The 26,536-nt window shown below is 44.6% G+C and overlaps 1 protein-coding gene across 3 annotated transcripts in view; it reads right to left on the reverse strand.

The window, feature by feature from the left end:
- Positions 1-300: 300 nt before the first annotated feature.
- The window catches only part of sema6a (sema domain, transmembrane domain (TM), and cytoplasmic domain, (semaphorin) 6A), a 101,171-nt gene continuing 74,935 nt past the window's right edge, over positions 301-26,536 (reverse strand). For 2 of the 3 annotated variants that reach the window (XM_035640216.2, XM_035640218.2), the window contains exons 14-19: positions 25,272-25,412; positions 25,070-25,147; positions 20,621-20,679; positions 19,721-19,741; positions 16,057-16,233; positions 301-4,761 (exon numbers count right to left, since the gene is read on the reverse strand). In XM_035640216.2, coding sequence (XP_035496109.1) covers positions 3,599-4,761; positions 16,057-16,233; positions 19,721-19,741; positions 20,621-20,679; positions 25,070-25,147; positions 25,272-25,412 — 1,639 coding nt within the window. In that variant the 3' untranslated portion in view covers positions 301-3,598. The remainder of the gene's footprint in view (positions 4,762-16,056; positions 16,234-19,720; positions 19,742-20,620; positions 20,680-25,069; positions 25,148-25,271; positions 25,413-26,536) is intronic. The other variant, XM_035640219.2, reaches the window with a different exon arrangement.

A 26,536-nucleotide genomic window follows, 5' to 3' on the forward strand; every position in this document is an offset into this window, starting at 1 on the left:
CACTTATCACTTATGACGTTGAAGAAATCACTTCACTTAAAAGCACTTTCATCTACTCAGATGTGGTTTGTATCAGAAGTGGAATGTTGTGAAGAGAACTTCCCTTTGAGGTCACAAAAACACAATATTTTCCTTAAAACGTATTCTCTATCAGAAGAGCCTTCAAATCGTGTGCACAGCCCAGACTTGGTTTTCCCCAAACAGCATCAAACACAAAAAGATATTGCTGGTTAAAAAAAGAAAGAAAAGAAAGATAAACCGCCCCCAGGCGAAGGAACCAGTGAAAAAGTCAAGGACATATCACGGTCTTCATGACACGAATTTTATTTTTATTTTTTTTATTTTTATTACATTTTGCATTAAATTAAAGAGTTTTTGTCTTTACAACATACATTAAGCCGTGAATCAGATGTTAAGGAGGTGGAGAGAGTAGGGCAAAAAACTTTGTGACATCACAATATCTTACAAGCTTACAAAGTTCAAAAGGGTCGAGAAGTCGAGAAGAGAGTCGATTTGCATCTAGTCGCAGTGTATTATAACAAGGGTGAAAGACAAAAAAGGCACACACCAAAGAACCTCACTGTCCACAGCAGCCTTCACAGTCAAACCCAATCCAGTCTTAAAAATGTTCAAACTTTGCTCCGACATCGAAATGCTTTTTAGAATCTGAAGTGCACCCACAGCTGTCGTACGCAAACTGACCCTTTTTTTCTTGTTCGGATTTTCCTGGAAAACAGGCGAGACGCTGACACAACTTAACATTTCTGGACAGGAAATATTCAGTCGTGACATCAGCATTATTTCAGGGCCCGGGAAAGTTGCTGGTTGGCGCACGCCTCCATTCACCGGAGGGCGTAAAATACGCTCTCGCAGTGCCCAGTTACCGGCCGACAGCGCCGTGCTGTTCCGGAAGTCCGAGGTAAACGCACCCCTTCACACTAATCCTGGGCCATTTGTGTCATAGCTTTGCGTAATCACGGCAATAACTGTCTCAATTTGACCACAGGCCATGCTTCTTGAGGGGCATCACTCTACACATACTGTATGTTGGTCAGGTCCCTACACGTCCTTCTCCCGTTCGCTGTGGATTGAGACATAGTTGGCTTTCCTCCATTGAGAAACATAAAAATTGCTTGATATCAACAAAACTTTCACCTATCTACACATACAACACTAAGGGAGTGCTCCGTTGATTTAAGTGTTGGGGGGGGGGTGATCGATAAAAATGCTTAAGTAAAGGAAGTGAAAGGGAAAAAAAAAAAAAAAGGTTGGATTAGTCGAACTCTCAGCCCTTCTCAAAGGCTTTGACAACGAGAGTTAGTGAAGCAACATTTTAAAAAACTTTTATCTAAAATCCCTCAAACTGTGTTTTTCTCTTTTTAAAAAAAGGGGTTAAATAAGGTACATTTTGTAATATTATTGTTTTAAAATGTCAACTTCCTTCACAGGAACCAGCCTGCTTTATGCAACTGCCTAACAAATAAGAGTTACGATGCACACAAAGAAGCCAAAAAACTGTTAGTACACTGGGTGACTTCGCGTGTAGCTCATCCTGCACGTTCGCTAGGGCGTTGTCGTTGAATCATTATTGCGGTGCACCAGAAAGATACGCACACATTGGCCTTCTCAAGTGACAAACGTTAAATTGTTCAGTTCATCGGTCAATTAACCATCAGTCCAAACAATGAGACGGCAGAAGAAAAGAAAAAAGTAAAAACAAATGCCAGGACTTTAAAATTGTATAAAAGAAAGAAAAAAAAACACTCACAACTTCTTCATCAACACTGCCAGCACAACATAAAGAATTTTATTTAAGCGCATTAATGGCACAATCAGAAATGAACCACAAAGATGAATGTGTAAGTGTGTGTATTTGCATGTGAATGTGCATATGGGTGTGTGTGTGTGTGTGTGTGTGTGTGTGTGTGTGTGTGTGTGTCAGAGAGGAAGAGCGAAAGAAGAAAGAGACTCCTCCTTTCTCTCTTCCCCTTGAACTGTAAGTGTGTTATGTCTAGGGACCAGAATTACAACAATAACACCTACATTCTTTAATTGCATTTTTATCAAACCAGGGAAAATATCATGATGTAAGAAAAAATAAAAAATACTACAAGGAGACAAAGTTAACAGCTATCAAAGAAAACATTGTCACTACTTTAGGGTGTAAGGCACAAATTTACATGTGGAAAAAGAAGCAGGCAATACAGATGTTTTGATACTTTCCTTGTTCGCCTGCTCACGTGCGTGACGCCGGTAGAAAAGACGATAACGTTCAAAGACGGAGGCGTCGAGTCGCGTCGCGCCGTTCGCTCGCAGCGCCACTTACAGCTTTTATTTTTGTACGTATTTGTATGTGTGTGTACGCAGATTCCCATACTGTTGCTGCAGCTGGTTTTTCTTATATTTGCAACATGCAACAGAGAGCTTGGATGGCACCGGTGAGCCCGAAACCAATCAGGACAAATGTTACTGACTCACACAAAAAACCACAGTGCTGATTGGGGGGAGGGAGGGATTGCTCATCGGAGGAGTGAAAGGGTGAGATTTCTCTTTTTTTTTTTTTAATGATTGGTCTATAACAATGGAATTTCTGGTCCATGAAGTAAAATGTCCCTGTCTGGCACAGTTTAAATAAATATCTTCTCCTCTTCACATATCTCTCAAGCGGCAGGTCCCACTGAGCCCTCAGTAAGACCTAGTGGACCTTTGGTCATCAAAAAAAGTTCTACTGGCTCCAGTTTAATGACTTTAAATATTTTTCTTTTCTCCTCACACTTGATTAATTATTATTAAAAGATCTCTTCTCTGTCCTCCCTCTCTCATTCCGAGCCTACAAAGTCAGTCTTTTCTTATTTTTTTTTTCCAAAAGCACTTAATAAAAATAAATACAACAAGCTATTAGTATTAACAGTCATGTGTTGTTCAGTAACCAGTACAGTAGAGGATTCTTCCGGGCCAGGCTTTCAGTCAAACCCAGGCATGAACTTGATTGCTGTAACACTGAGAGGCGTTTCACAGTTTCCGACAGAACCCAGGCAGCCGTCTGTCCTGTCAGTCCGAGCTCGGTCTCTCCCGAGTGCCTGCTCACTCAGAGTCCCCCAGTCCTCAAGGTACTGTACAACGATTATTATCTCCCCGTGCCGCTGTCTTATGTGCTTCTACCAGCACGATAAGATATCGAGGCGAGTCCCAATTGCCCAAGAAGACACCACAAACAAGAGAACCACGGTCTTGGATGCTACAGGGTGCCGTTGGATGAAATATTCAGGACGAGCGTCATCTTCTTCTGTTTCAGTAGCACATGTTCCCATGTGTGTCTACAGAGGAACTGGGAGCCAGCCAGAGCATAAGCTCTATGACGGTAACAAATGACAACAACCATTTGTATAATATTTACATATTTATATAAAAAGAAAGTCTTTCTTTAAAAAAAAAAAAAAAAAATCTGTGTTGCGTTTCCCACTGTACACCAAAAACAAACAAACAAAAAAACACTAAACGGAGATGCAAGTTGTACAGTATTCCCTGTTCTTCCTCTCTCGCAGAAAAACCTTTAACTACTGTTTGTTCACATTGGACCGACTGGCTGACAAGCTAACTATGTGCAGGAGTCACTGGACTTGACTTTCGTGGAGAGAGAGACTACGGAGGGTTTGGGAGGGACATCAGGCTTGAGATATTTGATGCCCGTTCGAGGCAGTGAACCGTAGGAGCTCATTCCAGGCTGCCGTGACAGAGATATGCCCTGTGCTGTCATTTGTATGGAGTCCACCCTCTGAGGTGCAGGCGGTGGAGTCTCCACGCGGTTGAAGCTGTGATGTCTCGCCAAATGGGAGGAGTTAGATGAGTTGGTGTTGTGCTTCTTGAGGGCGGAGGACCCGGAAGCAGCGGATGCGGACCCTTTCCGCAGGCCGTAGACTGAGGAATGGACCTCCAGGCGTTTGCCCATCTGTGGGACGGCAGGAGGGACGGTGAGAGAGGCCTCTCGCTGGGGCACACGGGGCGGCAGCACCCCATCTGGATCCACCATGTTGAGGTTGTGACACGGGCTCTTCACTGTCTTGTATTCCAGGGTGGCCCCCTGGTCATCCATGACACTGTGGCCCATGCTCAGGTCACTATGGTGCGGCTGCTCCACATATTCGTGCTGGTAGGTATGCTGGTGGGGCTGCAGATGAGACTGGAGCTGGTGCTGATGCTGTGGCAGCGGGAGGACCACCACGCTGGGGATGTGCCCCGGCGATGCCCTCAGAGGCAGATCTGTAGATATAACTGGGGAGCCCATAGGTGGCATGTCCTTGGTGCAAGCGTTGATGAGGTTCTGGTTTCTCTCCCACTCGCGGCTTCCCCGACTGGGCTTGCGACGGGGCTGCATGGGGGTGGATTCAGGGGTTGGCAGAGCAGCAAGGTCCAGGTGGTGTTGGTCTGCTTTTATCAACATCTTGGCGCTTGGTGTCATTCTGCCGTTGTGCATCAAAGGGGTGAGGATGGCCTCGGGACGCCCATCCTTGGCCTGCGTCTCAAACAGGCCCGTCAACTTCGTCACGCTGTTCATTGATCCCCGGCGGGAATGGAGGTGGTGGCTGTCCTTCTCCTTGCGGCCCGTCAGGTCTACGTCTCGCCGCCGGTGGTCACAGACACAGTAGACAATGATGCCAGAGAATATGGCGCCCATGGCAAATGCAAGGATGACAGCGATGGCCAACAAGGTCACAGGAACCAGCTGGTCACGACCCTTCTGGTAGCTCTCACGAATCACACCTGCAGAGAAATGGTGAGATGACATTCAGACTGGCGAGCTCAAAAAAAGAGGGAGAGAGAGAGAGAGAGAGAGAGAGAGAGAGAGAGATGATACTGTCGGCTGGTGTCTGTTTTACAAACTGAATTCGAAGACAAATAGAGCTGTTGGGAAAGATGCGTATTAATAGACTAACTACAAATTGAATTGCAATAATTGAAACATTTTCTGGGTAAAAAGATTAGCGTTTTAAATAATTCCATGAAAAACATGCAAATGAAGAAGGGTTTATCCCATCATGAGGAACACCTATTCAAAACAGACACAAACGGTAGCTTGAAGTAGCAGCATTCAGTATTTCACGAAAAATCCAATCTCCGACTGAAAATGTGTTTTGGACGGGTGATTATGATTCACATTCTAAATCCCAGATAAAACCCTCCGCTGAAATGAAAAAAAGATATGAGCGCAGATAAAGGAGCCTGAAATACCCGAACCCTTTTCTTCTCATTGATGCAAATGGGAGACTTTTCATAAAGCTTGGATCCAATCTCATGAATCACGGAGAATACATTAAAAAGGCCTCTGATTAAGCGCTAAATCCAATGAGCTCTGTCATCGGTGCGCCACTTTCAAAGACTGGCAAAGACGCGCTGTGCGATACGGCCAAATAAAAGGTAATTCAATAAAAAAAAAGCAGCTATGAAGTGTTCTAGCGGGGTTAGAGTGGGAGCAGCAGGTTGTGTGTAATAAAAATGGGATCAACAATAATCTGCACACACACGCACACGCACACGCACACGCGCACGCGCACGCGCACGCACAAACGCCCTTACGCACGCACGGACGCACGCACACACGCACACACGCACGCACAGATAATAGCCTCCAGCCAGTTGATGAATGTAGACATCTAATGCAACACTTCATTCCTTGGGTTAAACACACCGGTCCACAGCAGAGAGATTTACAATGAGTTCACACGTGACCCATGGCCAACACGGATCAGTTACCAGCGAGGATCAAACAGGTGGGATCCATCACGTAAAAAGCTCCCACAGTGCACTCTGCTTTTCCTGATAGCGTGAGTCAGTTACACGTGAGTGTATTGCAGTACATATTATTCATTGCACAACATTCACGTGTGGGTTATCATTTTATAAAACTCTGTGACCTTCCGTTGGGAGTCACAACAACCTGCAAACTGTGAAATGCGGAAAAAAGAAGATGGAAGCTTTCAGTCACTCTGAATGATATAACTAAAGACAATAACCTGATTTTCACATGGATGAAGGGAATTCAACTTCTCTTCATATCACTGAGGTGATATGATTTGAAAAGCCATTATCAACTCATTTTTATTGACTTTTTTCTCTATTTTTCCTTTGTAGAACAGACAGTAGTAATGTATTTTGAAATGTGAAACATGGCCCTACTTATTACATGTTTAAAATAGAAATGGAAAATGAGCTGAAACATGAAACAAATGTCAACAGGTAGATTTGTGCAATTTTCTCCCACAGTTTGCCGTTTCCACGCTTCACTTCACTTTCCTTGCGGTAATTTTCCAAAAGAAGACGCCACAAAATGTTCTAGTTGCAACAATTAAGCGAAGATCCTGAAGGGGGTCGGGTAATCGTGTTTAGGCTTCATAGCTTTGGCTCTGTCACCGAGGACTTACTCAGAGAACATCGTCTTTCTCCGTCTCCTCAGCGAGACATAACACAGACAAAGGAGCGGCATGGTAATCAGTTCTCATGGAACAGAAATCCAGACTCTCTTCAACTAACATCCATAATCCTCGCGAGCGGCAGTCATACTTCATTGGTCGCAAAAAAAACCCGACCTAAAACTCATTCTCCCAGTCGAAAGGAAAGCACTGAGCCGCACCTCTGCATCGTCGTCGAAGCTTACCCGGCGCAAAGACGAAAAGAAAAACTCAGCGGTAACTTTTGCGCCGATCGTTCCTCATTTATAGTAAAAACAAAACTTCACTTTTCTCTTTAATCAAGTGCTGAAAACACACAGCTCAGCCATACCTCATCTTAGAGTTAAACAAAAGGCCCCAAAAAAAAGCTCAGCCATACCTCAGGCCGAAAAAATTCCTTATGGAGGACGTGCCTGGCTGTGTAGGTAGTGTGAGAAGCGATGAGTGTTATCTGCAGCGAGGCATTAAGACTTGACATGTGTTGGGCTGTGGACTCGTGTGACCACTTGGCTCACCTGTCTGCCGAAACATCTGCTTCCCATCTCGCACAGTAACATCTTAAAGACCAGAGAGAGAGAGAGAGAGATACTTTTCCTTGCTGCTATTCATCACTTTGTTGAATTTCTTCTGTCCTCACTCAGATCTTTCTGTTTCTTTCTCTCCTCCACAGAGACAATGAATCACTCCTCCGTCTCCCTCCGCGCTGTTCGGCGTCCATATGGCAAGTGTTCCAGTCAGCGGGGAGTGGGAAGAGCGGTGATTATAACCCTGCATGCACTTTGCGCGTTGTCATCCTTTAGCATGAATGACAATTGCGACGGTTGCTGCTCGAGCAACCGCTGGGTCAAAACATTTCCGTGAACAGGGGGGAAGAAAAGGAAGAGGCCTTCGGTTTCACTTGAGGTGAGGTTGCCCTGAAAGTCTGCAGAAATCATTTCGATAATGAAAGTGCAATCATAAACAAATACTATTCTCTAATCCTTAAGCCGTGTTAAATGCAAATGCATGAATCCATCTTTGTCTGCGGTGCTTAAATCCCCCCCCCCCCCCCCCCCCCCAAAAAAAGAGCAAGGCAAAACGGTTATGGATTTTCATGACAGTGAAATTATTGCCGCTAAAGGTTAACTTTACTTGACCGGGGATTTGGGCTTCAGATTGAATAACAAAGCTGGAGGGGCAGCGGAGTCAAACGGGTTGTTCCTTCTGGTGAAGCAGGCGAACTGTGGAGCTGGATCTTTGTCTTCAATTCTGGGTGTGGGAGCCGAGGTTAAAGCCCTATTTAACCTGCTCTGCATGGCTCTTCCTGTCGGCGCCTCCCCCCCCCCCAAAAAAAAATGCTTTCATTCTTTTTCTTCTTTACTCTTTCTCCTCTTCCATCCATCACTTACGTCTCTTGTACTCACACACACTTCCAGAGGGTACTTAGCCCGAGGCCTTGGGTAAAACATAAAAGAAAGAAAAAGGGGAAACTTTGAAGACTTCCATCTTTCATGTGAGGAATTGTTTCTCATCCAGAGCATCAAAGAGAGAGGACGTAGCCACAGAGGACACCGGAGCTGCCTCTGCCGAATCACAGGACTTCAGGGTTTTTTGAATCAAGGTGGCAATATGGCTGACTTTTTAAGAGACCCCGTTTGTGATCTCGGCAAAACTTTGCGAAACTTTGCCGACCATGACCTTGAAAAGTATCAAAGTGCAGCGCGAACTCCCAGATGTTCTGCTTTAGTCTCATCTCGCTGGGGTTCTGACTACACAGTGACTTATAATCTTCTGGTTGCAACTCTTTCCTCGCCCCCCCCCCCCCCCGAAATGCATCACGAGCCGTCCTGCAGATCAACACTTCTCTCAGCGGTTGAATTGATTTGAATTTCACGCCGCCCCGGGCCTCAACATTCAGATATTAAACACATATCTCAGATACTCAGATATCTCTCTCGCTGTCAAAACAGCCTGGGTCGGCAACACTTGCTTGTAAATCAGAGACATTGTAATCTGCCGTGACTGGAACTCGTGAATGCTCTCTCTCTCTCTCTCTCTCTCTCTCTGTGTCTGTCTCGCGCACGGACACTCTGACACTCTTTTAATCTCTTCACAAGCACCAGCTGACTTAAGCCCACAGAGCTGGTCTTTGTGTTGGGGAAACTTCAAAGGCAGTTAAACATCACAGAGGGGGTTGCGGAGAGGGCCCCGACCTCTGTCTACAGGCCGTCACACAAAGACACTGGCTGCAAAATGATTTGGTTGGGGTTTTTTTTTAAAACTGAACTGCTCTCACCGACTTGCCACTTGTTGAGCGGCACAACGGCGGACCTTGGCGAGCGAAGAAGCAATGGAGCAGAAGAAAGAACGATGAAGGAGAGGAGCAGAGAGCGTTCAGAGGCTTCGGAAAACTTCTTATTCTTTTCCAGGGACTCGCCCCGTGTCGTCTGTCAAAAGGGACGTCGCTGTTTCAGATGATGACAGCCAGTCATCAAGTTCTTTTTAGTCCCCGTGCAGTTAGGGTATTGTCCCATTAAGTCTTGTGTATGTTTGCATTCAAGAGCCACTTAATGGTGCTTTTTCAATATTAGAGCATCGAACAATCTCCAGTCAGTGCGCCGCATGCTGATGAGCCAGTTAAGGTATGATTAAACCCCCTAATTATATCATTCTGTACTTCAGGTATTAACACCAGTGTACTACCTCATCCGCCTCCCTGCATACAAACTGCGGCATTTAATACTCGCAGGAAATCAGGCTGAATTAAATGTCCTTATGAACATTTTTCATTTGTTGTTAGATGCCATACATTGACACAGGTACAGGCACCACTGTTTGCACGATCAACTCAGCCAAAACAATGAATCAGATTATTTCTGTATTTTACTCCTATTACAATTACATGTTGGCATATTAAAGACAGCAGCTTCCTGACAGATCATGTTTAGAATTGGATATATATACACATATATACATTTAAATGTCGATTTTTCTGTGGCGAAAACCTGTCGTTTGAACTCCTGTGTGGCTTATTTCTGTAATCTTGACTCCTGTTAATTAGTATTCAATGCCGACGAGTGATCCACTCAAGTGTATTCTATCATGCCATGACCGGTTAACATGTGTGCCAATCTTCTGACTTCTACGGATGACTACGTAGTGCTACGTACCGATAACTAAGAGAGTTGTAATTCCTCCAGTTATAAATTTCAGGCTCTGATAATCACCTTTTTTTTTTGTATCAACAGGCCCGTTCGCGGTGCCACCGAAGAACAAAGACCCATCTTGTTTCTACTTGATGAGTGGCTCACTGGTGGACGTTGCGAACGCGATCGGTTTGAATTCGCTTCAAATAATGACGGCAGCATGTGGGTTAGATAAGCTTCGGAGGCGCAAAGGGATGAGCTGCGGCGATGTGTGATTCAGTCTCACACGGCCAAAAAGACAAAAGGCAATAGTGAGACGTCTTTCTGAAAAACATAAACCAAAAACATAAAAATGGAAAAGCAAGCAGCGAATGTGTGTGGAAAACAAAGGAGGCCTGCGAGAACAATACGGTAATCAGTGGAGGAAATTATGGCTTACGGCTTGACGTCAGTCAGGGAAGTGCGTAATGCCGGCAAAACATCCAGTCCACTGTTTCTATTATGATTCACAATGAGCTGCGGATAAATCATCCGCCTCACAAAGGACGGTGGCCAAAAAAAAAGACGGTGAAACCGCCATCCTGCAGTTTAGGCCATGGTAAAAGGTGTTTGAGTGACAGGAATATGAGTTGTAGGATCATTTGATGAAAATGTTTTTTCGCCCAGTGCAGTCTTTCCACATTAAAGGGCAGCTTTGCCAATTTTTAACCAATCTCTTATAATGGTATCACTTGAACCTATTACTGTTCTCCTGCAAGGACATACAAAACCACACACATTAAATCGCACATTGTTTTTGCCCTCGCCGGCTGCAAGTCCACCAGCCAAATGCGTCATCGGACAGTGAGGAGAGTTCATGTTGAAATAAAGCCTCTATTAGCTCAAGTCCTGTCAGCTCACCTCCGGTGGAAGGGCAGTTTGCGAGGAGAAGTGTCCGCATGATAATCAGACAACCCAGAAATCCTCCTTCCATCATTTACATAGTTGAGATGAAATGTGTGGCTATAGATGAATCACAGTTGAGAGAAACGGACACTAAGTGCTTTGCCTTGTTCCATTTGGCAGTTGCTGTTGGTCTTGGTTTAGCTTGCAGAGCTATTGTGGGATAAAGCAGTGGTTGAATTCACTCTTCCAAACTAAACAAGTTGAATGTTTTGTGGCGTTCTGTATTTTTTTAGCAGCACAACCACAACTGTTTTTGCAAATTTGCCAGAAAAGCTAAGATCAAAGCCACGATTGTGCTCCCCTTGGGGCATGTAGCAGGATGGACTCAAAGTGGAGGCTGAACTCATTAAAATTTGAAACAGGAATATGACTATAAACAAAAAAAAAAAGCGTTGTTTTTTTTCTGCTAGCATTTGACAGGTTTTCCCCTATAGTTACATGTAAGATTCAAGGTTGACACGACATGGCCAATAACAATGGTGAAATGTTCCTTTCCAGAAAGTGCGATGAGGTGAACTGCTCAGACTCAAGACTTTTTGGCATGGGGAAAAAAAAGAGAAAGAACGGTGCTTCATCTCTGTGAGCAGGGTCATACTCTTCCTCTATCACACCTGCCTCACCTTGGCACACGGGTGTCAGCGAGCTGCCACCAGCTGAAAATAGCCCTTGCGGGTTTGCTATCAGACAGTTGGTATTACTGTGAAACCCTGACATGGAGGACAGTCAGACCTCTCAATACATCGCGGCGGAGTATCAACATGCCAGAATGCTGTTTTTTCTTTTAAACACCTTGTTTAAACGTTAAAAATTGTTATTCAGATGAAATCCACAAATCAAGTTTGTAATTTCAATATTTCAAAAAAAACCCTGCATCTTCTTCAGTTAATTGACAGTTGTGAATATTGATTTTGTGAATCATACTGAGTATGACAGGGGGGAAAAAAATATGTCTCACAACCCTGTCTCTCAGTAAATGTGTTTTTATATAATGCTAATTTGCTTTCACAATTAAATTGTTGCCTGCATTAAGTGTATAGATGATGGTTTTTTCAAGTGTAGAAAGTGCATTATATAGACTCAGTGCCCAGTTTATTAGTAAAACCTAGCAAATGCAATGGATTAGGAGATAGACAGTGGCGTCCACTAACCAGAAAGTCGGTGGTTCGATTCCCACTAGCCCAGTCGTCATGCCGCCGCGTATGAATGTGACAGAAAAAGTTGAATAGCAGCTGTGTATGTGTGAGTGTGTGTGAATGGGTGTGTGTGACTTGTATTGTTAAAGTTCTTTGAGGGGTCAATAAGAGTAGAAAAGCGCTAAACAAATAAACTCCATTTACCATTAACATATCATAACTAACATATCATGACTCCTATAATGTTCCAGTTTTGTTGAAAATCCCTGTTGTACTGTTTAACTGTTGGTTTAAATATGAATAGGGTGGACAAACTAACAGCAACACCTGACAGAATCACATGTTCTGGTTACTGTTAATAAAATAAACTCAGGTCGACTGCGACCTTTCCCTGACCTTAACCATATGCTTCGAGTGCCCTTAAAAATGTTTGATCATGTTCTTGTTGCTATGAAGATATTGCGGGAAATAATTAAACACTGATACAGAATCTTTTTGCATTTGCCAGTGACATTAAATCTAACTATTAGTACGTTGATAAAAACCTTCAAAATGTGTTTGCTTTTAATATACATATATATATATATATATGAACATTACTTGTAGGACGCAGAGCTTCAACAAATGCACTTGTAGATTGTTGACATTCAGCCCAACAGAGTTTCCACCATGTTAGTTGAATTGTCTGCGTGAACATGAAATATATGGTAGGCTGTTCAGGGTAAAAACTGTGGCCGGGCGTGAACAGGAATGACTGAGAGGGATAGAGAGGGAAACACTGTCGTCAACCCTGTTCAGCTACAACATCTCACCACATTCTTTATCCTCTCTCACTCCCATTTCTTCCATCGCACTCAGCCAGTGTGTCTGCCTTCTTCCTTTTAACATCTCTCGCTTATAACCTTCACCGCTAAATTATAGTCTTCTCCTGTTTAATAAATTTCTGTGTGTTGCTTTCTCTCTCGACCTCTCCCCTTGCTCATTCCCCATGTCCTTTCCCCTGCTGGCTCTCTCTCGCCATCCCTCTTTCCTTCCACCTCTCCCCTTTTCCTTCTCCTCTGGATAGCTGCTGTAACAAACCCATAAATTGGAGAGAGACAGCGGCGGCTACAGGTTGGGGCTGGGGGAGGCTGGATGTAATGGGGAGGGGGAGAGCTGAGCCTGACAGACAGAGGGAGACAGAGGTAGAAAGAGGAGAGAGAGTGAGGGGGGGGGGGAGCAGGGCAAGGATTCATTCCTGCAGACAAGGGAAGAGATATGACTGTAGTTGGAGAAGAGACAGACTACAAGGGGAGAGACAGAGGAGGAGGAGGTGCAGAGATGGAGGAGGAAAAGAGACAGGGAGAGACAGGGGGGAGGGGCATCGGGGGAGGAGGCTCCATAAATTGGTCCAGGAATTAATTTGCACTACGTAAGGTATAGCCTTGGAACATGCCACCCCAGTCAGATGAGAGGTCCTGTGGAAGGGAGACTGATCACAATGGCAGCAGATGGTGGAACGTCGTGGGGTCGGTGGTTTTTGAGGGGCAGGGTGAGCGGTGGGAGGCAAAGGGAGAGGTGCACATGGTATGGTGACAGGAATGGAAGAAAATATAACGGAGACAGATGAGGCCAAGGCAGACAGACAGACAGACAAGACAAAAAACACCAAGCTCAAATGTACTGTGAAACAGAAGCGACCACCTGGCAACTGCAATGGCCCCACTGGAATGCCAGATAATGATGCTGCTGGGTGCTAAATATCATCAGTGTGCGAAAAACTCATCTCTCTGCAGCATTTCTAATTACTCTGGTGGTGTCGGACTAATACATATTGGCAGCACTGTAATATTCATTAGCAAATAAGATTCCACAATGTCTTAACCGCAAATGAAAAAAGTTGGGGAGTAATTGTGACGTCTTTTAAATGGCATGGGGCTTGCAAAACAAGTTTGGGTCGGAGCTAATAAAATGTCACTCAAGCATGATTTTAGTTTTCTTAATTTGAGAGATTGATAGTGTGGCGGAATGTTTATGCATTATTTCTTCTGAAAAATTGGGCCGCATGAATTTATCTCTGTTGCATTAAAATGCAGATAGAAATTGCTCTATTTTTCCAAATTTGCCAGCGCTATAATCATTCCTCACACATTGATTCCCTTTCACATAAGCAGTTTGCAAAGTTTTCACAGTACAGTTGACACCTGAAGCCAGTATTACTGTGGGCGGCAGGAAGGAAGGACGGGTGGAGCAGGAAATGAATACTGTTGTGCGACTTGTGGTGCTCAATTTGCCATGCTGGAAAGCTGCACGGAGGCAAAACTGTGCGCAAAAGCATCAAAGCAATCAGGGCAGGAAAAGGCAAATATATATATATAGCAAAAACAACAACAGAAAAGGGACATAGTCTCCGACCAAGCCATGCAAAAAATATCAACAACTGTTCACAAGAAACCAACCGAAGAAAATCAAAGAACTCTCATCAGAGCTGACGTTCAAAGAAAAGGAGAAATAAAAAGACTGCAGAGCTGAAATTGAAATAGAACTGATAAATACTGAAAGAAGCAGCAATGGTGTATTATAAAATTATAATAATCATAATCATAATAACAGAAAAAAAACAGCAGGAAGTATTGTTTTGAAATGTGAGGCCCTGTTGCAGTCACCTGAGCGTGAAACGTCTACACCCACCACAACTTTTGATCCTCTTGAGGCAGCTTTAAGCTTCTTTTTTTTGTCCGAGTGATTTTCAAAGAGTAGCGCTGCTCGCCATTCCTTGTGAGGCTCGCGTAACGTTACACTTGCTCAGGTAAAGGCGACGGAGGGCGTTAGCGACAGCATGTTGTGATGCTGGCTGTAGGCATGCTGACTGAAGTCTCTGCCACCATTGTGCTTGGATCTACCCACTGGTGCCCCACTGCTTCCAGCTGACATGTCGCAGGCACTGCTGTGCCTCGGTTTCTTCCACAGACAGGAGATACTGGAGTGTTGCGTGGCGGCGGACCGGGCCCAACGTAACATCTTATTTTAGTGTCGCAATTATGAGAGACGTGTTTTTGAGTTGTTTTTGTACCTAAAAAATGAAGAGTCGACACACTGCTGTTCTGTAGGTATTCCCAAAATCTTTGGACCCTCGAAAACACGATCGCTGCTTCTTAGCTTGCAGCTGTATGTTAAGCAATATACAAACATTGTTGAGTAATGTCAAATTCTGTATATAAGAATATATATATATATATATATATATATATATATATATATATATTTTTTTTTTTTTGATTCATATTATTCAAATTGACCAAGGAGATTTGTTGACATTCCCGGCTACCATCTTGGTTTGGATTAGGAAAATGCTGAAGATGGTTTTTTTTATAGTGCAACAGAAAGATTTTTTTTTTTTTAATTCAGGTGGTTAGCTGAGTCTTTTGGGGATTCTGGAAATAACTGCAGAACAATGGTAAGTGCTGTAAAATGACCTTCTGGCTTTGTCCCATATTGCTTAATATTTTTTTCTGACTCTTCAGTTAAATGTAAAGTTAATAGATGACAGGAACGATTTGAGGAATGATACCCTTAAAAAATTTTTTTTTTTAAAGTTTTTTCTCTTTGTCTCCTTCTTTTCAATCAGTGTATCTATACAATGTACCTACAGCGCCACACTCATGATGAATCACCATTATTAATAATCAATATCTTCTCAAGGCCATAGTGATACTGCCTCTAATTGCATGAGCTCTGTAATGTAGCTGGGACATGTTGCGTGTTATTTTAATGGGATGTGTAATAGGTCTGGCTGTTTTATTAAGGGACAAAACGTGGATAGCAGCACTGCAGTGACCTTTTTTGTGAGTGTGTCGTCCCTCTCGTCTCATTCTCTTCCCTCCTTTTCTCTCGGCCTCATTCATCCAGCGAGCCGTCCTTGAGGCGGTGCAGCATTAGGCAGGTTGTTAACACGAGAGAAAAAGGGCGTTCAATGTCATGTCACTGTGTCGCAAAGGATGACAGAGCCCGGAACCCGGGGCCATCTTCTTTCTTAAGGAAATAAATACATCGCCATCTTCCTTTTCAGAGTGTAATGGTCTGGATATTACATCTCCCGTGGGACATTACAGTCCAGGGATAATAAATCCATCCTACAGAGTCTGCATATGTGTAACTTAATGAGCACAGAATGTGCATGTGTCTGCATAGACATTCAGTGTATCGTGTGGTTGTGTTTGCAGGCACGTGCACACTTTGAGGCAATTTGTCCCCTGGAGAGGAAGTGATCCAGTATCTCTACACCTTGTCAGCTGGAGGCAGCCAGGCAGCCGTAAATCTCAATTAAGGAAACCCCCCCCCCCCCCCCCCCCCCCCCCCCCCCCCGCCCCCTTGCCACAGGTGACAATGGACCAAATTGACTGCTCACTGTTGCGTTCCAAGGCTTACCATTGGCTTCGGGTTGGGTCTGAGAGGGCACAGCCACGTAGGGGTCCTCCCCTTTGTCTGAGCTCATGGGGGGGTCCTTCCGCTCCACCATGCGGCCCCGCCCCAGGGGGCCCTCGGCAGCCTCGGGTAGGGCCGAGGTGGGGAGTGAGAGGGTGTGGTGATGGTGGTGATGGTGGCCTGCCGGACACAACACAGGTTAACTGGCGCTCGGGGCAGAAGTGGGACAGGCTTTTCAGTGCATGTGAGCACAGGCCAGCAGGGGTAGACAGGTACAGACACACACACACACACACACACACAGAGACACATCTATTCCTCCTTCGAAGTACACACACACACACACACACACACACACACACACACACACACACACACACACACACACACACACACACACACACACACACACACACACACACACACACACACACACACACACACACACACACACACACACACACACACACACACACACACACACAAGGACAGCTGCTGGACTGTGTGAGCCAACAAAGTGTTTCTCCCTCGCTGACCCTGACCAACTCATTATCAAATGTATGTGTGTGTGTGTGTGTGTGTGTGTGTGTGTGTGTGAGTGTGTGTGTGTGTGTGTGTGTGTGTGTGTGTGTGTGTGTTTCTCAGGATCGACATGTCCTTTCTTTTTTTTTTCCTGTCATTCTCTGCCTCACTCTGTCTTTTGTCTCTCTCTCTCTCTCTCCCCTCCTGTTTTGACTGACACGTCAAAGCTCTGCTGGGCCTGTCAGAGCAGAGACGAGCACAATCGTATTTCTCCACAATCACCATAGGGTGTCTAACTTTAATATAAAGGACGAGAGACAAAGTTTCTTTCCATCGCTTCAGTTAGGTCTGCCTGTAACTTTTCTTCAACGTCGGAGCGCTGGAAAGTCTGTTCATGCTCCCCCTGCGACCTTTTCTCTTTCAGTTTTACACTTCAATAAATTCAACATGACGCTCAACACAAACAGCAATCACTCAAGTTTGAATTAATTTTGATAATTGATCAATATTTCTAGTCATTTTTCAAGCTGAAATGCCACATATACTCCGGCTCCGGCTTCAGCTTCTCAACTGTGAAGACTCCAAATTTGTCCGTGACATTTACCTAAATATCTTGTGTTTTCGTTTGTCACACAAAGGAGGCAGCTTGCAGAAGACACCTTTTCTTGTCTTTGTCGTCTACTCTTCTCTTCTCTTCTCTTCTCATTTCCCATGTAGCCTCACCTTTCCCTAATTTCGTTGTTTTGAAACCGATAGTCTCCCAACTGTTTCATATCTGCTCAGCCGGCAATCTTATTTTAGCTTTTCGCCCTCAGCAACATGGCTAGATCAATCACCAGAAATATGCCATTAAGATTTAATGAATTTTCTTTAATCAGACTGCTCCCTGTTATTAAATTCTTTAATGGCTAAGTGGACTGCTGGCCAACAGTTGAAGAGGACACCACAACACAGCCAGGAAGTGACACCGATGATGAGACTATAGCAAGAATAGCACACGCTGGATGTTTGTCTGTGGAATTGAACGCACAACAAAGTAGGCAATAGGCTGTTGATCAGAACCGACGCTTTCCTTTCCATCCAACGCTGCACGTCTTTCAGTCAATCTCAGGATCTGTTTTCCTGCATCTGCCTTCCTCAGGCAGGAATTGGTGCATAAGCTTGGTCTGACTGTTTATTTCTGAACCATGCTAATCACATTAAGATCCCACATGCTTACAGCTGAGCTACCCTACACAATTTTGCACAAGATAAATATTGTGTTTAATATAATGTATCTAAGCCACGTTTAAAAAAAAAAAATAAAATCTTCTCCAGATGACAAGAGACAACACTCTTCAACGTCCTCTGCGGAGCTCGTACCCCAATTTCTCCTCAGAGGAGGTGACAGCAGTGCGTGTGTGTGTGTGTGTGTGTGTTTTCAGATGTGCGAGTGCCTTTTCAATATGTGTTTATCCTTGTGTTTGATGGGGAGACGTTTCAGGGGACTAACATTGATGCTGCTAGTCGACTACCCACAACAGACACCCGCACACAACACCACCCAGAGCCTCCTCCTCCTCCTCTTCCTCCGTGTGGCGTGGCAATCATTAAAATGATTTATTTAACTATTGGCCCAGGGCTGAGAGATTAGTGTGACAGGCCTATTTTATAATTCATTCCCCCACTGCCAGGGGAAGTGCAATTCAGGCAGATGACACACATAGAGAGAGAGAGCTCGGAGCCTCCGAGCTCCTCCACGGATCAGAAAAAAAAGCCCTAAACTGCAGACGGATGCACATCCCTCTCTTTCTACAGATTAAAAGGGAGGGAAGGGTGTCTAGTCTGGAGTAGAGGAAAGGAGAACGGAGAAGGCGCATTTATTTATCTTCAAATCCATATCAACCACCGGCAGATAGATGGAGAGGCTCTGGGGCAATGGCTGAGAATCTGTTTGGGGGGATGTAAACGGGGTGTTATCTGTGCATGTGTGCGCGTCCGCGTGCGTGCGTGTGTGTGTGTGCCTGTGTGCCTGTGAAAGCATATTCAACACTATAGGGGTGCACACCAACACAGATGCTATTACCGTGACCCTGGATCTCTAAGAGGAGGGAGTATCACAGTGGGGGTACAGCCACAGGGGGATGAGAGAGCGAGCGCGCTGGGCTTTCTGGAACAACTTCAAAATATCTATTCTTGTCTTTCTGTATGGATCTGACTGTTTTGATCTGGCTGCTGCAAGGTATGTGTGTGTGTGTGTGTGTGTGTGCATCTCTCTGAGTGAGAGAGTGTGACCGAGAACAAAACTAACGCACTCTCCGATTAGATAAAAACGCGGTGGATGCGAGTGTCGACGTGGGTGCTATATGGAGAAGAAATCACTTTTTTTTATAATTCATCATAAAGACTTGTGAGTGAGGAAAATGGTATCAATCAGTCATCAGTGAGGTGTCAAGCTGTGTGATTAAGAGAGTGGACGGATTTGATTTAAGCATCTTTGACTGTGTTGAGAGTCTCTGCCAACTGCCCATGCTTGGTTACAGTAAGCAGGAAAAAGGTCTGATCTATGCAGACTCGAAACAGGCCAGTCAAGTCTCTCCGTTGACACGTCCTGTTTAATGTGCACGCCGCGGCATTTCTTCAACATCAAGGCCTCAGAGCACCAACAACCAGATCCATCCAATTAGCGAAAGCAAAGGTCAGGGCTAATCAATGCTGCTGCGCGGGAGAAAAAGGGGACGGGGAAGGGGGACGGGAAGGGACAGGAGACTCTAATAGAATCAGAATCAGCATTCAAGATCTTTGTAATTGTAGTTTTCTGATTTCCAATTCTACGTCCTTCATTCTAAACATTGAAGGGGCTGGATGAGGAAACACTATGAGGGGTGAGATCTACTGACGGTGCCTTAATGTTACATTACCTCCGTAACTGGAAGGAACGTCTATCAGAAAGAAGGAACGAGATCAATTCAGTTAGGGCCCTTGAGTCATTAATAACCCCTCTTCACACATGTGGGAGGAGTTTTCATTTACTTGAGAGGGAATGATTGATTGACTAGATGAAGAGGTGTGGCTGAAGTTAAAGAGTATGGGTAGATGAAATGCAGCTCCTGCATGTTTTTTTTTTTTTTTTTGATTGCCTACACAGTAAATGTTGGATACTTACCGTTCAGTGCCACAAAGGTATCTGGAAGAAGAAGAAGAGAAAAGAGAATAAACGTGTTATTGCATGCAGTAAAGAGAGGTTACGCTTTAACATGATTAAAAGCCATGACTTTTAAAGTAATTCAGAATCGACCGGCTGCTGAATATTCTCCAAACTTTTAATCAGGGAGGATCCATGAAGGTCAAACATTATGGCTTCCCTTGAATAAACACACCGATGAAATTGAAGTGAAAATGCACGGCCTTCATTTACTCTGCGTAAATAGTTGAAAATGAGATGAAATGGACTGAGATGAATGATTCAAAGTCAAAATGTTTTGGCAGGTCTCTTGCAAACTGAGCAACTCTGAGGAATATCAACAGGCGATCACATTCGACGGATCCAAACAGTTTGGACATCAAAAGATCAAATATACCCTATGTGCCAGTCCCTGTGTTGTAGGTTAAAAGAGACCTTTCAAATCTTCTGGGGTTGACTGGGTTGAGAGCCCGGTCTTGTTTTGTGTCTCAATATGAGCCCAGTGACGACTCACAAGCAAAATCCTGTGTGTCGCTGAATGTTTGGGTTGTGTTTTTGCAGCAATGTACAAGAAGGAACCCAGTCTTTGCCCAGTGGGACACAACACTCTATTGACCGGGGGGACCAGAGAAGCAGCGGGAGCAAGACAGAGGAGGATGAGAGCCGAGAGGGACAGATGGATGGAAGAGGCTGAAAGAGAGGATTGTGAGGGCGGAACAGACGGGGGAGAAAGAGGTGACAGCAGCGAAGAAAGAAACGGAGGGCTGAGTGAAGAGTGAGACCAAGTTAACAGAGGAGAGAGGAATGGTGGTGGCGGTGGCGGTGGTGGGGGGTAGGTATGGAAGAGAGGAAGAAAGATAAGAGTGAAGAAGGCCTGCTTACTTTGGCAGTCTCCCAGGCCATCTGTGTTACCATGTTCCACGTCCTGCTCAAAGGCCGATCTGCAGGGAACAGAGACATCATGGTCAGCGGTGGAAAACAGGCCAGGCTGTGCGGGCTCGCCGCACCTAACAAAGTAACAAAGCTAAAAGGAAAGCTACTGCACAAACAGCCCCAAACACAGCAAACCCTATGCTCGCAGTGTGTGTATGCTGCAGAGAGCGCTATACTGGAACCGAATCAAAGAACTACTATCAGTTGCCCCGGAGGCCTAAAAATCAGTGGTTATGAAGAACACAGGCAGGCCAGTAGATACATAGCTGGCACAGGGATCATTGCCAGTAGTGCTGATACGAAGAGATTTATGTTTTATTTGGCTGCAATAAAAACATCATGTTACAACTTATGCCGTATTGCTATCAAAAAATATTTATTGGCTCCCTTGCCATTCGGACTGATATGACTCGCATGTCAATGTCTGAAGCTAGTTAGTTTAAATGAATGCAAAGGAAACAGAGAGCCAGCTAATAAAATCCACCTATCACCACCTCTAAAGACAACAAATTATTGCATTATGCTTTCTTTCTCTTATCCATACAAAAACTAACGTTCAAAAACAACAGATTTTCATTTTACAGCAACATGCAGTAACCCAAAAACATTACACGAACAAGAAACAACGGTTCCTTTGGGATCCGTGTTGCAGAAACAAGGTTTCCAGTCTTTGTGCTAAGCTAAGCTAAGAGATGCAACAGTGTTGATCGTCCCATCCTACTCTTGACAAGGAAGCATATAATTACCCAGAACACTGAATTATTCCTCCAGGAAATGATGTACAAAACACATTACTGTTTTCATCACAACCGCACTTTGACTAATTATTTTTTTCGATTTCCCTGTATCCGACATAATCTGGGTTCAGCAGAGACATGAGGCAGAAGTTCCAATCACATGGGCCACGACCGGGGCAGTGAGGGGCAACCACGCTTGAGGGCCATCATATGACACAGAGGGAGAGAGTTTGGTGGATATTATTCTCCGGCACAATCTGCACCAAGACCTGTTTCTTCCCGAAAGACCACCAAGCAGGCAGTAAGGAGATCTGTGAAACAGAGCGGACCAACTGTCAACCAGGATCATAGTCACGCATGACAGCTTTTCACAGTCCTCCTCAGCTCCCCGCTTCTTTGCCACTCCTCCTCCTCCTCCTCCTCCTCCTGTCTGTCCACCCGCCTCTCATCTTCCTCACCCTTCACTGGTCACAATTATAGCATGAAGTAGAATGATTTTCCAAAACAGCATCACCCAGCCCTCATCCCCTGATCAGAGTTGAAAGCGTGAACCTGACAACAAGGACGAGCACGGGAGATTTTTAGGAGGCAAATACAACGGGATCTCTGCTGCGATGCTTTCTAATCAGACACAAAGTCAAAAGGCACTCTTTCATGTATATTTATAATATACGGTGTGGATGATTAAACTATTTCATACATTCATTTACTATTCATCCTTTCCTCCAGTTTGGCACCCCCCTAATTGGGATGGGGATGGTGAATTTTACCCTCCTGATTACCAATTTCCCTTGAAAAGCAACCACAATGCCACAGCAACGGCGGCATGCTCTTTACATTTCTGGCGGTACATTTAATCTGCTTATCTGATTTGCTTATAAACAGTAATAATCACGAAGCAGACACAGAGCCACACAATTAGACCTGTCTAAGCACCAATGCCGTCCAACCTCTCCTGGTATCTGCGGGATTTTCCTACCAGACTTCATCACCTTGTCCCACCCTGCCATGAAATGTTTGGCTTCTGTGATAAGACCCAAACACTGGAAACCTTGAGGTCACGGCTTCCAATATAGGGTGATAATAACATAGCAGGCTGCGGTGAGACAGCTTTGAGACGAAGATTACAAGGTTTAATTCCCATTGGTCTCGTGATTAATTAACAATGACTGGTCACACTACAGATGCAGTGTCTGGTCCTAACTCTGCACACGTGAAAGGGAATGAACCACAGTGTGAGCCCCCTCACTTACAGGGTTTATGTCCCATAGCAGCTGCGTTATAGCAGCAGAAGCAAAGTGTGTTTTAATGTGACACTGCAGACGGTTCGGCTCAGAGGTAGGATCCCACTGCGACCACATAATGCATATTTAAAGATTCAAACTGTACATAACTGCAGGCATCCGAGGGCCATATTTCATACTATCGTGCATCGGATGAGATTATTGTATGAGATGTCTGGTTGCACAGAGAGGACTTGGTTGCTGAAATACAGGTCAGGCATAATAGCATTAATTATTCATATCTGTAGTGAATGAGCAACTAGGGACGATACATTGTACATATTATATGTGTAACCTAAGTGTGGCTTATGTTTCCTCAAACTCAGTTTGATTTATGTATCTGGTTTAAACATGAATACGTGCAATAAACTCAGATTTTAGAAACCAAAGGCACCTGCGATTCAGAAAAAAATCCAGGACCGGTGGCTTTGACAGTGACTTTAATATTTAACAAATAATTATGAATATGCTGATCTGTTGTCAGTGAAGCACAGTCGTGTACCTAGTTTACATAATAACAACCATACAGAATCATATGCAGTCATTTTCATAAACAGGGGGTGACTGGGGACCATATTGCAGGAGACCAGAGTGCAAGCTGTTTATAGGCAGCAGGTATAAGAGGCATAGCTCCACATGGGAAAGCTGGCACGCAAGCACCGGGGCCAGATGGAAGAAGAAAGGAGGGGTGGCATGCAAGAGTGAAATAATATGTTAGAGGAAAGACAGAAAAGGGAAAGATAGACAAAAATAGATAGACAGACAGGGCTTAATCATGGAAGGTAGGCAGCTGTTTGGGCAGATATAAACAGAGACAGACGAGGAAACAGGAAAAGAGCTAGTGCTGGAAAAAAGGGTTTTATTTTAATGAGGGAAAGAAAAGTACGAAAAAAAGCCATTGATTCTAGGAAAAAGCCATTTCATCTTTACATGGACGTGGTTATCTGCGCAAAACAATTTTTATTTAACACCAAAATACCTCTGACTCGCCCATCCCTCGTTTTTATCCCTCCTTCTGTCCAGCCTGGCAATGCTTTGAAAAACTCACCGCAGACCAATAGCTTCTAGCAGACCTAATCCCCTCCCTACCTCTCACTCAAAATTATTGTAAGGTGAGGTTATCTGCCCCCTTTAATGCCTCTTTGTCAAAGGGGGAACTCAATCAGAACGGTCCACCTTTTTTCGGCTTGGCCGGAATAATAATAGGATGGGTGGTGTGTTTGTTTTTGTTTTGCATGTTGTGTGTGTACATGAGGGTATGTGTGCCTGTGGTGTATCGGCATGCCAGACCAATAATTTTGCAGCACGGGGATCAAATTCATTCACTCGTCAAATAGCCACTGAAGCAGCACTGAAGTCCTTTTGTTATGACTTCATCTGTAAAATGTTTTTCCCACCACAGAACTCCATATGCTGTTTGTTCAGAAAGCACAATTTGGCTCTGTGTCATAACTACAGCCACAAATTATAGTTACCATGACCATTGAGCTTTACGCAGCTCTGCTTACCCAACCCCAAGCCTGGGGCGAACAACACTTTCCTTCCATTCATCCGTCCAATACCCCGTTTTCACCGAGGGGAAATTGCACTTACTCACCATAAAATTAGAAAGATCACAGACACGACAAAATCGAGAGAGGAATGCCGCCGGCCGTGACGAAAGAAGGTGGGACACTGTTTCATATACAGTAACTTGTAAACTTGTTACTGTATATACGTGTTTGTAAACCGCACGTGTCACAGGCTTTTTTATAATCCAGCATTATAATGACTTTTCTCTGCTAAACAGATGTAACCAGCTGTACTGCAGCTGTAATGGAGAAGCATCCATTTTTACTGCAGGTGTCATACAGGACAACGGGACCTGAGCAATAATTTGAGGAAAGACACAATATAAAACTGGTCAAATTCAACTGATTCCACACAGTTTGTGGCATGACAGTTAACAGGGAAGGTTAATGGTGTGGCAAACACTTTTAACAACTTCGGTTTTGAGAGATCATATTTTGTTGGGCTAGTTTTTATGGGGGATCAAAATAGTACATACAAAAGACAGTTAGTTGCAAAGTGTATACAAATCTACATGAGCCTAGATGGTTTCTGAATTCATTCAAAAGTCCAAATGTTTATAATATCTAGCTTGCCCGGCCCACTGAACAGTATTTCCCCTTATAATGTTATGCACACAGGCATCTACATTTGAGGGTATTTTTAGGTTGTTGTTTTTTTTTTAAATCACAAACAATTGTTCATGCTCAACTAGGCGCTGAAAGTGTGCAAACTGCTTGTCTATGCATAAATTTACTTTCAGATCACAGGATGCCAGAATATCACCTCCCAACTCTGCAACTCAGTTGTGACTGTTTGTGTTTACTCACTTTATGTTGCCAACCACCTCTCTACAGGCTCCTTCTGACACCCAGCCACAGTACGGGTCTCTGGAGGCTATACAGGACCTGGAAGACAAACACACGCCATTGGCCCTTCATCATATTATAGACTAGAATTCTTGTCCTCATTTCGTTTTTTTGACAGTATGAGTAGGAGTGACATTTTTTTTTATGCAAGCATCAATCTTACTTCTTGCATCTTCCGTGTCTCTCACAGCGAGACAGTGGCACTTTAACCACACAGGAGGTGAAGGCGACCCACAAAGCATGACTCTTGCTGTCTATTTGCATGCCAATGATGCGTTTGTCCTCCACCCCATCTATACTGCACCTAGAAGAGGGAGAGAGGAGGAAAGAGAAGAGGATACAACATGGATTATTCCACGTATTTTGTTCTTTACATACAATGTCTACAGAAAAGGCACGCAAGAAGCCACAAAATGAGATTTCACATGTTAAGAAGTGGCAGAGATACTGTAGGGCCGGGACGAACAAGTGCTGGACTTGAGAAGAAGGGGTCGGGGACAGAGTGGGAGATGAAGAGAGATAAAGGAAGGGCCGATACAGATACAGACAGATAAACAGACAGATGGGCAATGTGAGCAATCAGCAATAACACTGCACTTAACTGTAAAACCCACTAACTCTAACTAAACCCCCTCGTCCTCCTGCTCCACAATTCTTCCATTCCTCCATCCCTGCTAGTCTTCTTTGTCTGCTCGCCCCCGCAGGAGCACACGCTAATCCCTTTGGGCGTGTCAAGCATCTTTCTATCCCTTCTCTCCATCCATTCCTCTCGCCATCCCACCATCCAGCTCCTGGGATTTAATCTCCCCTTCGCAGCGCTCTGGTCCCGCATTAACGCTCTCAATTAGGGCTTAGAGTCCATCTACACTGGGTAATGCACTGCAATCGGGCCTGCGCTGATCCTGCCAGCCAGCCAGCCAGGCAGGGAAGCGGGCAAAGTCACTTACTGTACACGACTAAAGCCAGATGGCCAGCAGCCGACGAATGCTCGGCCTCAGCCACAGTGACAGAGGAGAAAGTAGAGAAGCAGAGAAGAGGCAAGGAGGGGACACAACGAGGGGAGGCAAAAGAGGGCAGGGCCTGCCCTTCATCCCCTCCATACGCCTCGTCACATGGCCGAAGCATGTTGGATAACAAACAGTGGTAACCTTGAAAGCCCTCCCGTCGCGTCCTTGCTCTCCTTTCCCTCTTCTTCTCGGTTGTCCAACATATTCTCCTCTACGCTTCCTTTCCATCGCTCCCCGCTGGTCGTCACCTCTCTCTCTCTCTCTCCCTCCCTCCTCTGTTTGTACTGCCATTCGTTCCCGCTCATCCATTACCTCTCAACCAAATATTTGCTTTGGCAGGGTCAAACTGTGGCCAATTTTTCCTTATTCACTTATTTTTCCAAATACAATGCTCAGCTCGCTTCACCCCACCGTTACCGGC

Source organism: Scophthalmus maximus, chromosome 19, assembly GCF_022379125.1.
Source record: "Scophthalmus maximus strain ysfricsl-2021 chromosome 19, ASM2237912v1, whole genome shotgun sequence".
Lineage (NCBI taxonomy): Eukaryota > Metazoa > Chordata > Actinopteri > Pleuronectiformes > Scophthalmidae > Scophthalmus > Scophthalmus maximus.